At 38.1% G+C, this 15,054-nt stretch overlaps 1 protein-coding gene, 1 long non-coding RNA gene and 1 pseudogene across 7 annotated transcripts in view; 2 read left to right on the top strand and 1 right to left on the bottom strand.

Annotated features, from left to right (window-relative positions):
* The first annotated feature begins 3,545 nt into the window (after positions 1 to 3,545).
* LOC102140031 (casein kinase I pseudogene) lies at positions 3,546 to 4,505 on the top strand (annotated as a pseudogene).
* A 6,956-nt stretch (positions 4,506 to 11,461) lies between these two features.
* Positions 11,462 to 15,054, bottom strand: part of CDIN1 (CDAN1 interacting nuclease 1) — a 241,882-nt gene continuing 238,289 nt past the window's right edge. For 3 of the 6 annotated variants that reach the window (XM_005559114.5, XM_045395266.3, XM_065547741.2), the window contains 2 exons: positions 13,047 to 13,212; positions 11,462 to 12,632 (listed from right to left, as the gene is read on the bottom strand). In XM_005559114.5, the coding sequence (XP_005559171.1) occupies positions 13,083 to 13,212 (130 nt within the window). In that variant the 3' untranslated portion in view covers positions 11,462 to 12,632; positions 13,047 to 13,082. Of the gene's footprint in view, positions 13,213 to 15,054 lie in introns of all 6 variants that reach the window. The other 3 variants (XR_010588014.2, XR_012414762.1, XM_073995463.1) reach the window with 2 other exon arrangements.
* Positions 12,431 to 15,054, top strand: part of LOC141407177 (uncharacterized) — a 42,962-nt gene continuing 40,338 nt past the window's right edge. The window contains exon 1 of the long non-coding RNA XR_012414763.1: positions 12,431 to 12,542. This is a non-coding gene — a long non-coding RNA (uncharacterized lncRNA). The remainder of the gene's footprint in view (positions 12,543 to 15,054) is intronic.

Here is a 15,054-nt window from a genome sequence, read left to right as displayed (position 1 = left end):
GATCGATTTCAGGTAATAATCAGATCAAGCCATTTCAGGACAGTTGTGTCAAGCTTAATGTTTTCAACAAGATAGGGTGCCAGGTTGAATCTGATGCAAATTAATTTGAAATTTTCAAATTCAGTTAACAAAAGAGTCTGGATTATCTTTATACCACAAAGTCTACCATGCTAAATGGGTCCATTGCAAAGTTATTTTTGAGGACTGTAACTTTTGTTCTGCTTAACTTTTATTATTTGTGAGTTAAAAAAGGTAATTTTTTTTCCTCTCTAATTCCCCCTTTCATAATTGATGCAACACATTTGCAATAGAAGGAGCTATTGAGGGCACCGCATTAAGGACAATGTTACAGCGCACACCACCAGTTTTCTTTCAGATGTTCTCATCCACCCATTGAGGTTGGAAGTTTGGAGAGTGCATCTGAAAAGCCTACCAATATGCCTCAACTTTGTATCCCTGTCTTTTCGTGTCCCATGAGATATTACTAACAAACTATGAAAAGACAGTCTCTGAGTGCTGAATATAGGTTGGTTCGGGCAATTTACTTACCAAAAAAAAAAAATTAATTTTATTTTTTTGAGCTAGAGTCTTGCTCTGTTGCCCAGGCTGGAGTGCAGTGACGCGATCTCGGCTTGCTGCAACCTCTGCCTCCCGGCTTCAAGTGATTCTCATGCCTCAGCCTCCCAAGTAGCTGGGACTACAGGCGCATACCACTACACCCAGCTAATTTTTTTATTTTTAGTAGAGATGCTGTTTCACCACGTTGGTCAGGCTGGTCTCGAACTCCAGAACTCAAGTGATCTGCCCACCTCAGCCTCCCAAAGTGCTGGGATTATAGGCGTGAGCCAGGGTGTCCAGTTGCAGTTTGTACTACAATTTAATATTTGTGATTGGTGAAAACACATTTTAATGTTTATTTAAAAATTTTTTAAAAATTTTTCAGATAGCATATCTGAGGGAGGGAGAAATCATTCTCTTCAGTGTAAGTATTCTTTCAAGTTTTTTTTTTTAATGTTGTAAAGTAAATAAATAAGCAACTTCTACAAGAAGCAAAACAACGTTAGTTAAGTCCTCTGTAAGCAACAAAAGACCACTTATCTAACTGGCAGCTTAGTTAACTGGAACTTAGATGGGAAGCTCAGTTCATTGTTTGCAGAATGTTCTGAAGCCCCCAGAGAAGCCACAATTTTCGATACCTGGCACTTTTGTAACAGTGTTTTCAGCTGCCTAGGAGAGCTGATTCGGCATCTGCCTCCAACATTACTGGCCTGTTTTGGGAGAGGAGCATCAGCACTTGGTTCAATTGTTTAGAAATTATACAGCTTGCCTGTGACCTAAGGAGGATTACGTTTAGGAGTGGGGCACTTTCGAAAATCATGTCTTTTAAAAAGTCACCCCAAAAAGTGTCACAGTCATCAATCAGAGGAAGAATCCAGGAACAAACTAGTGATTTCCCCAAATTCCTTTGCTTTGCCTTTTTGTTTTTTCAAAGATCAAATTCAAATAGCATTTTATGCTTTCTTTCACTGAAAGGAATGGGCTGAAGAAGGTATTTCACAACTAAGAATTAACAATGGCCTGAAGGTATTTCTTCAATCCTCTTAAAGAAAGCTTTTATATTATGACAAACCTGTGCACCTTTAGGGGGCTCATCTTGTGCATGGTGGATTTGAGCCGTCAGTCAGATGTGAAAGTCCTGGCTGATCCTGTGCTGTGCTGCTGCTGAAGCTGTATTTATGGCAAAGGCTTCGCTCACTATCAAAAGAAACATGGGCTCACTGTCTCTGAGCTTCTCCTCCAAGCAGAGGAATGTTAAACCAGACATCAGTCTGCGAAAACAATCAACTAAACATATGCCCACTCTCAAAGAAGGATCTTGTTCTGCCTGTCTCTTAAGTTTTGGAAAATGGCTTTTCCTAAATCAGCTTTAGAAAAGCAATAATAAGCCAAGCTACACACCTTATAGTGATTTTTATATTAACACAGAAAACACAAATTTTTAATGCTGTGTATCATTCAAGTAGAATCTTCAATGGGTGTAGTAATATAATTATAATTATATAACACACAATGCGACTATAATATATGATACTAGTTTTATTAGAGCTATGCTTTATGATGTATTAGGCACTAATCTTATTTAACCCTCATAATAGTCCTGTGTGATGGGCATAATTTCAATTTTACAAATGAAGAAACTGAAACTTCTAGAGAGTTTGATTATATCTAAGCGCAGAGGTGGGGATTCCAGACTATTGTCAAAGCTTGTGTCTTAGTCAGTAGGCTCTACTGCCTACAGTTCTAGAATACTATATACTGGTCATTCTCGGTGATGATCAGTAGATGTTCATGAATTACTGTTGGTTTAAATATTACCTTATCCTTACAGGAAGAGAAGATGGTAAACATAATATCTATGGGTTTTTTTTTTTTCCAGTGGAAGAAAAGTCAATATATAAATTGACCAAAGGAAAAAACTGTCTTCAGTCCTTCCAAATTCATTCTTAGTGGCACATCCTTAGGCTCATGGCAATGTATAGAAAATGACTGTCATCAAACGTTAAGGATTTTAGGATAGTAAAGTACTAATAAAATGAAAACTATTTCTGTCAAAATGCCCAGCTGATTTCCACCATAGAGATCTGGGCAGGACCAAAACAGTAAGGTTCAGAATGTACATTAAAAATATACCAGGACCTTTTACTTTGTAAATAGTCAATATAACTTATGGGATTAGAAATTCCTTGGAATAAAATATTAACCCTATGAAGGAAAGGACAGTGGACAGGAAGTTAGGTGGTGCAGATTCTGGTCCTGCGTTCTATTAGATAGCTATGTGGCCTTGGACAAGTCACCTACCCCCTCCAGATTTCAATGTTCCCATCTGTAAACTGAAGCCTCTGGTGCCTTTCAATCATTCAAATTCTGAGTCGATGAAGCGGATCCTTTGGAGCGGGCACCGGATATCCCTTTCCCAGAGTGCTCTGCGCCGTGAAGAAGCGACTTCCGGGTTCTGGGGGCATTTTGTGTTGGTTAGAGCTGGAGTAACCAGATGGCGTCGTCGGCGGAGTGACAGGACCGGAGCCGGCGGCAGTGGTGGCAGCGGTACCGCGCCCCAGCTCACCGCGCCCCTTTTCCAGCCCCGACGTCGCCGCGAAAGCGAGGCAGCAGCGGCTGCCCAGAAATAGGTGGCCCAGCCCTGTCTGAACCGCTAGAAGCCCTTCACAAACTGCGGCCTGGCAAACCACCAGCCGAAAAACAAACAAACAAAAATGTGACTGAGCAGCAGGCATCAGGTTCCCTTCGCCGGCATCTGGGCCCTGGACGCCAGGAAAGGCCTCCTTGTTCCGCTTCCTGCCGCCTTCCACGGTAGGCTTGGCCCAGCCTCCATCTTTGTCTCTCAGGACGGCTAGCAGCAGCGGCTCTAAGGCAGGATTCATTGTCGGAAGGAAATGCAAACTGGTATGGGATATCTGTTCTGGCTCCTTCGGAGACATCTATCTGGCGACCAGCATCACTAACGGTGAAGAAGTGGCAGTGAAGCTAGAATCTCACAATGCCAGGCATCCCCAGTTGCTGTACGAGAGCAGGCTCTATAAGATTCTTCAAGGTGGGGTTGGCATCCGCCACATAACGGTGGTATGGTCAGGAAAAAGACTATAATGTACTAGTCATGGATTTTCTGGGACCTAGCCTCGAAGGCCAATTTCTGTTCAAGAAGGTTCACAATGAAAACTGTACTTATATTAGCTGACCAGATGATCAGTAGAATTGAACATGTGCATAAAAAGAATTTTATACACGGAGCCATTAAACCAGATAACTTCCTAATGGATATTGGGCGTCACTGTAGTAAGTTATTCCTTATTGATTTTGGTTTGGCCAAAAAGTACAGAGACAACAGGACAAGGCAACACAGGCCATACAGAGAAGATAAAAACCTCACTGGCATTGCCCTATATGCTACCATCAGTGCACATCTTGGTATTGAGCAGAGTCACCAGGATGACAAGGAATCATTAGGATATGTTTTGATGTATTTTAATAGAACCAGCCTGCCATGGCGAGGGCTAAAGGCTGCAACAAAGAAACAAAAATATGAAAAGATTAGTGAAAAGATGTCCACTCCTGCTGAAGTTTTACGTAAGGGGTTTCCTGCAGAATTTGCCATATACTTAAACTATTGTCGTGGGCTACACTTTGAGAAAGCCCCAGATTGCATGTATCTGAGGCAGCTACTCTTCATTCTTTTCAGGACCCTGAGCCATCAATATGACTACACATTTGACTGGACAATGTTAAAGCAGAAAGCAGCCCAGCAGGCAGCCTCTTCTACTGGGCAGGGGCAGCAGGCCCAAACCCCAACAGGTAAGCAACCTGACAAAACCAAGAGTAACATGAAAGGTTTCTAAGCATGAATTGAGGAACAGAGAAGCAGAGCTGATGATCAGAGCAGCATTTGTTTCTCCCCAAATCTAGAAATTTTAGTTCATATGTACACTAGCCAGTGATCGTGGACAACCATCTACTTGGTTTAAAGAACTTAACTTTTTACTATAAACTGTCTCTGGGCAGCATTGGTGATGCTGTATCCTGAGTCGTAGCCACTGTAATTGTGAATATTAACAGATAGTGAAACACGGTGACTGGTTTTCTAGTGCATTTTTTTCAAGTGAAAAAGTTAACTAAATGGTTGACACACACAAATTGGTGGAGAAATTATGCATATGCCAATTTTTTTTTTTTGTTAGAACCTTTTGTTTTGAACTATACTTCTTTGAGATCTCATCTCAGAAGAACGTCATGAACAGTCTTCAGCCACTTGTGATAGTTGTAAATGCTCACAATTGTGCATTCTTAGGGCTTTTCCATCTCTCGGGTTTGCAGGTTATTCACGTAAAACATTGTTAAAATTGTTGGCTTTTTGTTTGCAAACCAGCTGATAGGGTAGCAACCAAAGATTCCAGTGTTTGAGCGCATGAAAGACTCTGCCTGCTTACTTGTGCTAGAAATAATAGCATCTAAAGTGAAGACTTAAGAAAAACTTAGTGACTACTAGATTATACTTAGGACTCTTCATTAACTTTATAATGTTCTTAGTATTTTTTTAAAAAAGCTTGTCACAGAAATTTAGTTAACATCTTAAAACTGAACATATATGTATGTTGCTTAGATAAATATCACTGTAAACATCTATATGATTAGGGATCTTGTTTTTATTTTGAAGTGGGAGCTTTTTTGTTTATAAGTTTATTAAAAACTAAAAACTGTTTCTGTAAAAAAATCAGTTTTTTTAAACAAAAAAATGCCTTGCTGACTCACTATTAAATAACATCTCCCGATTTTTTGATAAAATTCTGAGTCTATGAGTCAAACTCATCTTTGCTAATGGCTTGAAGATCCAATTAGCCTTTCAGGGAATTGTCAAGAAATAAACTGAAAATGTAATTAAATTCTCACATGAGCTTCTCAGCTCATTCTATGCCCCCATTTTGCCATTTTTAACTCCTTTGTCATTGGGAAATATTTTCAAGGATAGTGGGGAAACAAGATGAAAGTAATTTACCAAAAGACTGAGTTTTACATCATTATGCAATGTGCTCATGGCCACTTTGCCATCTTTCATTGTTTTGCTTTTCTATCATCCTCTGTTAGGTTGCATTGCTATTTTTTCATTTATTGAGAAATTTGGTTTTTAAAAATTGTAACTGAAACCAAGATGGATTCTTCTATTCATATTAGTACAAAATATAATACTTTTAGATTTTTACCTAATTTTCCATGTGCAATGATTGTTATTATTTTAGCTGCCAGAATTAATGAACTGATACAATTAAAAGGTTTTGGCAAAAGTATTTATGGCTTAATGGTAAGTATATTAACAAAATTGTCTTACCATGTAAAGCATACAATTCTTCTCTGTCCTTGAAAATATTTTAACACTTCTTTTTGGGAACATATTTTCAAACCACTATTATATACAATCACTACCTTATAAAAATGCACTGCACTAAGCAGAAAATTGATACCCAGATGATATAAAGGCCATGAAAGATAAAGGAGGCAGAGTGTGTAACTGACCTTGAATCCCTAGCCTGGTTTGAGTGGGAGAAAAAAAAACCCACCCCCAACCCCACAAAAAAAGAAAGAAAACAAATCTCCAAAGCTAGAAATGTGTGAAATTTACTAATATAATTTTTGAATTTCAAGATCTTTATGCAGGGCCAAAATATACAGGCCTAATGTTTTTCATCGATAATATAATTGAACTTGTAGACATTTACTGAAAATAATAATTATCTGTGCCCATCTAGTGTTTATCTTGAGGCTTAAAATCATATTTCTATGATTTTGATGACATATTTAGCTTATCTGTATTACTAGACAGACCTTAGCCATGGACAGACACTTTGCTTGATGTTATAGAACTATCAGAACAAGTTATTGCTTGTTTTATTACTCAGGCCGATGAACAGGTATGAATTCTGTTTCAAATGCTTAGAATTTATTTATACTTGCACTGAACATGAATGGCCCAGAGCAGGAATGGAAAATATGTGGCATCCATGTGATCACTGCCTACTCTAAAAACTAGATCAAAGCCTTAGCTGCTGAGCTGAACTTGGCCTTGGAAATGCTTAATAGCAGTGAACACAGCCACCATAAGCAAATAGAAAGCTACTTGCCGTCCATAGTCTAGGGTTAAAATATCTTATTAAAAACCTCATAGATTTCCCTCTTTCCTTAATGTGATTTGCTTTTCTAAAATTTCCAAATATTTTGTGTTGTTTTCATTTTGAGGAAGTAATGATTTATTTTTCTTCAATAAAAGAGTCTTTTGTTGCATTAAAAAAATTCCCCACAGCACCTCACATACTTCTAATACACATTAGGGACTCAATAAATATCTGTGTCTTAAATAGTTTTAATGCTGGAAATATAAGACAGAATTATCACCTGGAACCAAAGACCTGGTCTTAGTGATATCTGCACTCTGGGTCTGTTCTCTCCAGCAGCTCATGGAAGGAATCACACAGTAAAGAACCCCAACAAATTAAGTCCTGGGAAACTGGCAGAATAAGAAGAAATGTGGAAGTTCCAGTTCTTTTGTGCTACCGGTTTCCAAATTATGAGGAAATATGCCAAATGCCTTTGGCTTTCAAATAATAATATACTCTGAATTAATGACTAACAAGGAAACACCCACTGAGCGGTTCATGGGCAGTATCTCTCCAAAGGTCAGATCCTATTGGCAAATGACCAAATAACCCTTCTCTCTTGAGCCAGCCAACCACTTCTATGGCCAGGAAGCACTTTGCCATCAACTTAGCATTATAAAAGGGAGCAATTAAAAGTATCATTTGCAGTTAATCTAATAACTCCATTGAATATTCCAAAATCTGTGTGTGAAACACAGTTGATCTGGGACCCTGCAGTGATTTGAAGAAAAAAAAAATTTTTTAAGGGAAATATAAAGATAAGCTATTTCTTTTTAAAGAGAAATAAAGATTTTTAATATTCTCATTTAGCAACATAGTGCATAAACAATAATGTATTAAGATTAACTTTAAGGCAAATGCAACAAAAAGTTACATATATTCCCCCCTTAAAACTAAGTGTGCATCCTAAAACACTCTTGTTGATGAATTTGATTCATTTCACATTTTGGGGAGTTTCTAAATTAATTAATTCTTTAACATCGACACATGATGATTTTCTCTGATTTTGGTAAATACACTCATTTTTCAGATGAAGAAAATGAGAAAGTTAAAGGTTCCAATTATTTGCTAATGCAAGTGAGTGATAACATATTTAATAAAACTCTGTCATTCATTTACTCATTTAACATTTATTGAATACCTGCTCTGTCTGCACCAGAACTCTGTTAGGCATTAGGGACTACAGTGAACACAGTAAGTGTAGTTTTTACTTTCATGGAGCTTACAGTCTAGTTGGAAATCTTGCATGAAACAAGTACAGAAATAAGTCAACAACTGAGATAAAACAAAAGCAATCAAATAAAGGGTGCTTATAACTTTGTTTACTTAACAAAACTATGGTTTCCTCCAGAGAAGTGGTTTTACCTTTTTATCTAAATTTTGATTTGTCCTATAAAAGAAATTCAATTAAAAATGTAAAATACAGAAGGTCTACTATAGATACACTGAATTATTATTCCTGAATGTTATTTCTGAATTTCTGTTTAATGTTAAAATGACAAGGTTTTTTTTTTTTTGAAAAAAAAGTGCTAGTTATTGTAGAAATACCTTTAACCAAGGCAGTTTCCAGGGGAATTAATGACCACTTCAGGTTAATGGTCATTGGATTCATGTTCAGCCCTCAATTAAACTCTGAACTTCAATTGTTATTACTTAATTGACTTGGTTATATTTCACGTCAGCATTTCAATATGACCTTCCTTTTAAAAAGTAAAAATTGCCCTGACATAATACCATGAGTCTTTAGTTGAGCCTGACGTTGTTGCAGCAGTCCACACTATCTTTTTATATAGTTGAGCCTAGAATTTGCTTAGCTTTGCTATCACTAGTGTACTTCCCATTATCCTTGCCTATAAAATGAGACAGCTTAGGATAAATCCAAGTGATGAGGGAAAAGGGATGAAAAAATAAATATATCTGTTGCCATGATTATTATTAAGATGCCAAATAAATCCACAGAGATCCTCACCACTGTATCCTAATTGCAGGGAGTTAGACAGTTTTAACGAATACCTTGAGTAATTAAATACTATCAAGGTATGCTTGTTTTAAAATGTTCCCATATTATCTTTTCCTTACAAGTGACTCCAAATTGTTAAGTAGATGAAAACTTAAATCTCCTTTACCTATACATTAAACAACAAGAACAAGTTGGATTTATTTAAACAATGAGTTGGATTTTATATAAAGTGAGTATGACACCCAGATCGAACTTTGCTATACTAACTGAAACAAATTAAGGCACCAAATGAGCATTTCCCTTCCCCTGTACTGTGGAAATGTTTTAAAAGTCTTTTTGAAGTACTTTGATCAGGCTTTGAAATCATTTTAGTGGATTACTATTGTATGAAAACTGTAATTTATAGCGCTTGACCTAAGCAGCTCTTTGTCTCACAGCCATATTCAAAACAATAGCAGGAAAGTGAAAAACAGAAGGCGAACCCAAGTTGTTCAGGTTATTATTTAATTCATAATTCCATCTTCCTTGTTGAATCTTTGGAATCCAGGCATGTTCTTAATAAAACAGGTTCAGATGATGTTTACTAAATGTAGGAAGGTTAGTTTAGAGTAGCAAGATTAAATGGTCCAAACACATGACCCTTCCATAACCCACGAGTGACTTTACACAGACAGGTTCAGATAGACGCTTCCCATAAATGGTGGCGTTGCAGGCAAACTTCTATTGTTTGCCTTTTAGTTTCCTCTCAAGTTAAGTTTGCTTTGTTCCTTAACCCTAATCAAGAATGTGCCTATTGAGATTTTCTCCTCTCATCTTGTCACAAAATAGTTATACTTTGAGACAACTTGCTCCTGTCAGATCACATGAAAATGGCAAGCTACCCCCAAGATGAATGAGCTAGGAGTGATTCGTTAAATTATACAGACATTTTGCTATTTTAATCAGCTGAACAACACCACTCAGGCTGAAAGTAGCTATAAAACCTTACTTTTTTTTTTTTCTTTTTTTGCTCCAAATCATTTACTGAAGGCATGAACCTCAAGCCATGTTTAACCCTGTAAAATCTTATTATCTTAGTTAAAATTTTATGATCCTTCTGGTGCCACATATGCACTTGAGTATTTAGGCATGTGGAGGGTGCTTAAGTTGTTTCTCCCCAAAGAGGTTAGGCCAATTGCTCCCAACGCCTCAACCAGACGTATGCATCAGGACATATTTTCGTCTTGGGATCATGATCTTTTAGAGAGAAAAAGAGCCCAAGAGTAATGAGAAAATGCAGGGTACATGTCCATGTGGAGGGAAACTAGCAAAGGCCAGCGCAGGGGAAGATGACATGGAAAAAGTGAAAAGTGAAGTGAGAAAGCATATGGAAGCAGTAAGGATTTAATGCAATTGAGACAGCAGGACTCTAGATGGGAAGAGTTAAAAAGAGGAGGCATCTAAGGCATCTTGGTTCCAAAGAGAAAAGAAAGCAATGGGTGTAGCTCCCCAGTGAGAAGCAAGTGAATTAACTGTTCACTTCAGCATTAATTAATGTGGCCCACCAGGGACCATTTAGGTAGATTACCTCATCAGGGCTCTAAGCAGTCCCCTGGTGGCCTGAGTGAGTTAATGCACCCCCTCAAGACCAGCAATTTATCATCTTTTCCAGGGGGAATCAAGCCTTGCAGATAATGAACAGGTACACACACCTACAGTTACAAAAAAATTATTTCCCCTGGAGGTCCAGCTTTCTACTTTAGACCTCTGAGACTTTCCTTTTCTTTTAGATTTTAGGAGTGTTGTAAAGAGCTGATGTATGCTTCACTAGAAGGCAAAAGAAAAAAAATGGATATGCAAATGTTTATGGTTTTTTTTTTTTTTTTTTTTTTTGAGGGGGTACATATGCGAGGTGGGAAGGAGTATATGCAGTTGCCTTACATATGAGTACTAGATCAGCTTTGCTTTGAGTTGCTCTGTTTCCAGACTTCAAATGGTCTCCTGTGTGTTTGTGAGGGCAGATGCTTGGCAAGTCTGTATATGCCAGGGAGAACGTCATTCAGTTTTACGTTTTACACACGCTCCTGCTTTCTGGCTTTGCATAATTCATTAGCATGGTGTGCGGAATGCACCATAAAACAAGATTTGGCTTTAATGTTAACGTTCTAATGACGACAGCAATAAAAATAAGTTGTCATTCCGTGTCTACTTTCTGGGGCTGATGTTTATATTGTCTAAACTAAAAAAACCAAACAAGCAGACAACGCATAGAGATGGGTTTCAGCCTGAGTGGTGTCGTTCAGCTGATTTTTTTTAACAGAAAAAGAAACAAACCAAGGAGACTTTAAGCTTCCAATTGGGGAACATTACTACCTTCTGTCCCATACCCCTCCAATTCAAAAGGAGGATAATAATCACATTAGTTTTTATGTGTGAAAAACTTACTTTTGACTAATTTGTAACCTTATTGTAGTGTGTACAGTTTACTGTTGGGTTCTTTCTCACGTTTAAGGACCAGATTTTAAGCCTCATTCATAAAGAGGAGGTAGCGCCTTTGCTAGGAACACCAGTACCTTCTCACAACACATTATGTCAGGGCAACAGGTAAAAGAATAAATATAAAATGCAAGTACCTTTTTTATTTTTTAATTTATTTGTTCACGTTCATCATAAATTTGTTTAATGTAAAATAAACAAATCCTTGACAAGGGTTTAACAGGATTTTCAACATCTGTGCAGATAAATGTAATTTATTCCTAAAGAAAAAACAGTTAAGAACATGCCAGGAAACCTGCTTTTAACATTTTTGTATAAAGTGTGTGGGTGTGTGTGTGTGTGTGTGTGTGTGTGTGTGTGTATCCAGGCAATACAGTAGTGGTTTCAAATCATTCTGTTTCACTCAGAAGCCTGCAGGATGAATTTTATACTGAAACAGAAGTTTGCCTGATACTTCTTTAGCATTTCATCTTCTTCCTCTCTCTTTTGATTTAATGCACCCCACTCAGAGTTAAAATCCACACATGTTTGGACCAGGTTTGTGTCCTTCAAAAGGAAAGGCAGCAGGCATATTTTTCCAAACCTTCTTTGGTAGAAAATGAACAAAGTATAAATGACATATTTAGTCTTTTGAAAAAAATCAAGCAATGTATATAAGTTACAGCTGTCTGCAACAGTTACATTGTTGTTGTTAGTATTTCCCAAATCATCTATTCAACATTATAAGTTATGTTTTATAATGTTGTAGCAAATATTTTACTAAATACGTTTTGGGTACAGATTAATATTCAACTTCCCAAAAGATAGGTTTATTATTAACTTATTGATGTTTCGCTTTAGACTGAAATCTGATTTGCAGTACATAAAAGTACATGAAAGTGAATAAAGTGAACAAATAGAAAAATCTCCTTTATTTTGCTTATTTAAAAATTGCTCCAGGTTTATTTCTGGCACACTTAGTTCATACAAAGCTAAACATTTCTAATGCTGAACTTATTTGAGTGTTATATAATTACATGGTATAAAATGCATATACTAAGCAGTATACAGAATGTGCCTTTAAAAAACTCTACTCATAAAAATACTAGCTCACGTACATACTGACAACTAGCCATGTTTAAAAATAAACTCTCCTCAATGTTGGGTCGTCTCCTGTCAGCCCCCAATCTAAAGGAGTGTGGTTTCCAGGCACAATGGAACTAATACTTTCAAATAAGATAAATCGAAAATATTTGGTGTTCCAATAACATTATTAAAAGAGGAAATTCTCATCAAGTGTATTTTTGCAGCTTGGCTTACTGTCACAGAAGTCAGGAAGCCGTAAAGATTGAATACAGCAAACACACGGCATAGGCGGGCTGCCCTCAAGGTCTTCTGGAGCTCTGCAGGTGAGTGCAAAGGTGGCTTCGGACTTTGTGGCTTCAGCTTTCCTAGGTTTGTGCTAGATTATTCCACGATGGTAATGCAACGCTGGGTCTCTGTGAGTGCACGTGAAGAGAAAGGGAGAGGGAGAGAGAGTGAATGGAGGCTTAGGGAAAAAAAAATAAGAGGGTGATTCGGTAACTGGGAGGACAATTGAAAAATCACACCTTTCAGTCTTCACATTTTTTCTTTTGTTCAGCATACAAGGAGAAACCATCCGGAAGAAAGAAAGATTATGACTATCTATAAACTAATTGTCTGACAGAGACAGAAATGCTGATAATGAGTGGGTTGTGTCTGTAGTTCTTGGCTGTTCACATCAGCAAGGGATGAAGGAAAACAGAAACTCTTGATATGTTTGTCTAAAGAGGTAGTGGTGTGACTACGGGCAGCAAGAGTTCAGCTGAAGTTCAGGGCAGATGTTGCCAGGATCTTACAGTGCAGGAAAGTAAAATTGCTTCCGGATTCACCTTTTCCTCCCAGCTTCTCCTCCAGGATCTTCAGGGTCAAGCTAGGCTGTGGCATAAGGTGACAATGTTCGTAGGGAAACAGGCTTTGAGCAGGATGCCCCTTTCCCGGTTGCAGTCCAGCTCCTGGATAAATCCATACCAATAGATGACTAAGCCTGGCCCAAATCTGTAAAAACACCAGAAAATGACACATACACACACATGGTATCAACAGAGCTCCTGAAAAAAGTCACCTTGGGGCACTGATAAGATGACCAAATGACAGGACTGCACAAAATTTTTGTTTTGGTTGCTAGCATTATGACTGAAAATAGCCAAACTTATACCAAAGAGTTCACATAACACACATACTGCCTGCTGGGATGGATGTGTTACCTTTCTTTTCAGAAACCTGAAGTATTTCGGATATAGAAACTCTGAATCTTACCTTTCAGTAAGGTGTTATGAGCTTGGGCTGATGTGACCACCTAGCTGATGCACAAATTCACAGTGCAAACAGGGATGAGCTGGGGAATGCCTGTCTTGGGATTTAAGTCTAACATTTAATGGTACTATTTAAAAAAAAAATTAAACTTGCCTAATTGCAACTAAGAAAAATAAAAGACTGTTTGAAAACAGAATTTTAAAAAATGCAACAATGTATGGTCCTCTTCTGGCTAGAATGTTCTACTCATGCACCCATTGGGCTGGAAGTACTTCCTGTCATCCATATGACACACTGGGTCCCTTTACCGTCTGCGTTACAACTTCTCTAAGCGTGGCCCTGGCATCAAGTTTGGTCATTGGTGCTTATGGAAATGAGGAATAAGGTCATGTAGGCTTGTGACAAAGTATAGACAGCCACGGGCTTCATAAAACCTCAGCATTTCTAAGCTGTGCCTCTGAATTATCTGCAGTTTTGTTAGCAGTGACTGATCCCCGCCAGGCAGACTCAGGAAGTGGCCCTATAGACTACTTCACCCATCAGGAAGTTGAGACCTTTAGGCTGGGTTCATAAAGATGTAATCACTATCAATCATTGCACACAGAGATGTTTTGCACATCAGTTTCACGTTTTTCCTACCGAGGGCACTTAATTAAAGGGCAGCACTACTTTTGGTGTAGTGTTGCAGGAATTTTACAGTGTAATAATAAATTATGAATGTTGGGTTAGTAAAAGGATGTCTAAAAACAGAACTGCTTTCTGTATTCTAACATTACAGCAGGCTGAACCATGCTAGGCCAAAAAGCTTTTTCCTTCCATGATTTATTATACGCTGTCGTGCACTTGCCAAAACTAACAATACAGGATGGGCTGCGAGATACTGTATGCACAGGAACAAGTTCAATTGGATGTCACGGCCTGGTTTATTTGGGGATTCACATTAGTGGGGTAGCCAAGTTGTATTCAAGATTATTTAAAACTTTGGGAGTCCCCTCTGTGCAGGTACAGAACCATGAGATGGCAACTCATCGCTTGATCTTGTTCTAGAAGAAGTAGGAACTGGGTATAATTAGAAGCCTTGGAGCACCAGGCCCACTGAGATTTATCAGCTGCAGATGTTCTCTCCTTCCTCAGCTTCCCCAAAGAAAAGATTCCTTTGAGGTCAGAATTAGGCTACCTGTGCACAGGTGTGTGGGTCCCCAGGCTCAAATGCATACAAGACGAAGCTCACACCTGCAGAAGAACTTGCTTCCATTTAACCGAGGGTTTCTTAGTAACTTTTAATCACAAACACTTGTCTGTAATTGGAACATAAACCATTGGTACCTTTATTTTACAAAGAGCTCTATGATTAGTGTCAAATGATCTCAGATTTGTCAAAACAAGTCTGGCAAGAACAGAAAGATTTGTGATTCCGTGGACCACGTCTGAGAAGCCTCAAACCTTCCCATCACTGAAGCACCCCTGAGTCACGGCCTTGACAGATCTAACATTAGGCTCAACACATTCTTCCATTTTATTATACAGCCATTCTGGAGACCGTGATGCTCTTTAGAAAGGCACTAATATTTTCACAAAGGAAGA

Source organism: Macaca fascicularis, chromosome 7 (genome assembly GCF_037993035.2).
Source record: "Macaca fascicularis isolate 582-1 chromosome 7, T2T-MFA8v1.1".
Lineage (NCBI taxonomy): Eukaryota > Metazoa > Chordata > Mammalia > Primates > Cercopithecidae > Macaca > Macaca fascicularis.
The sequence above is the reverse complement of the archived record's forward strand: the minus strand, read 5'-3'. Positions and strand labels throughout refer to the sequence as shown.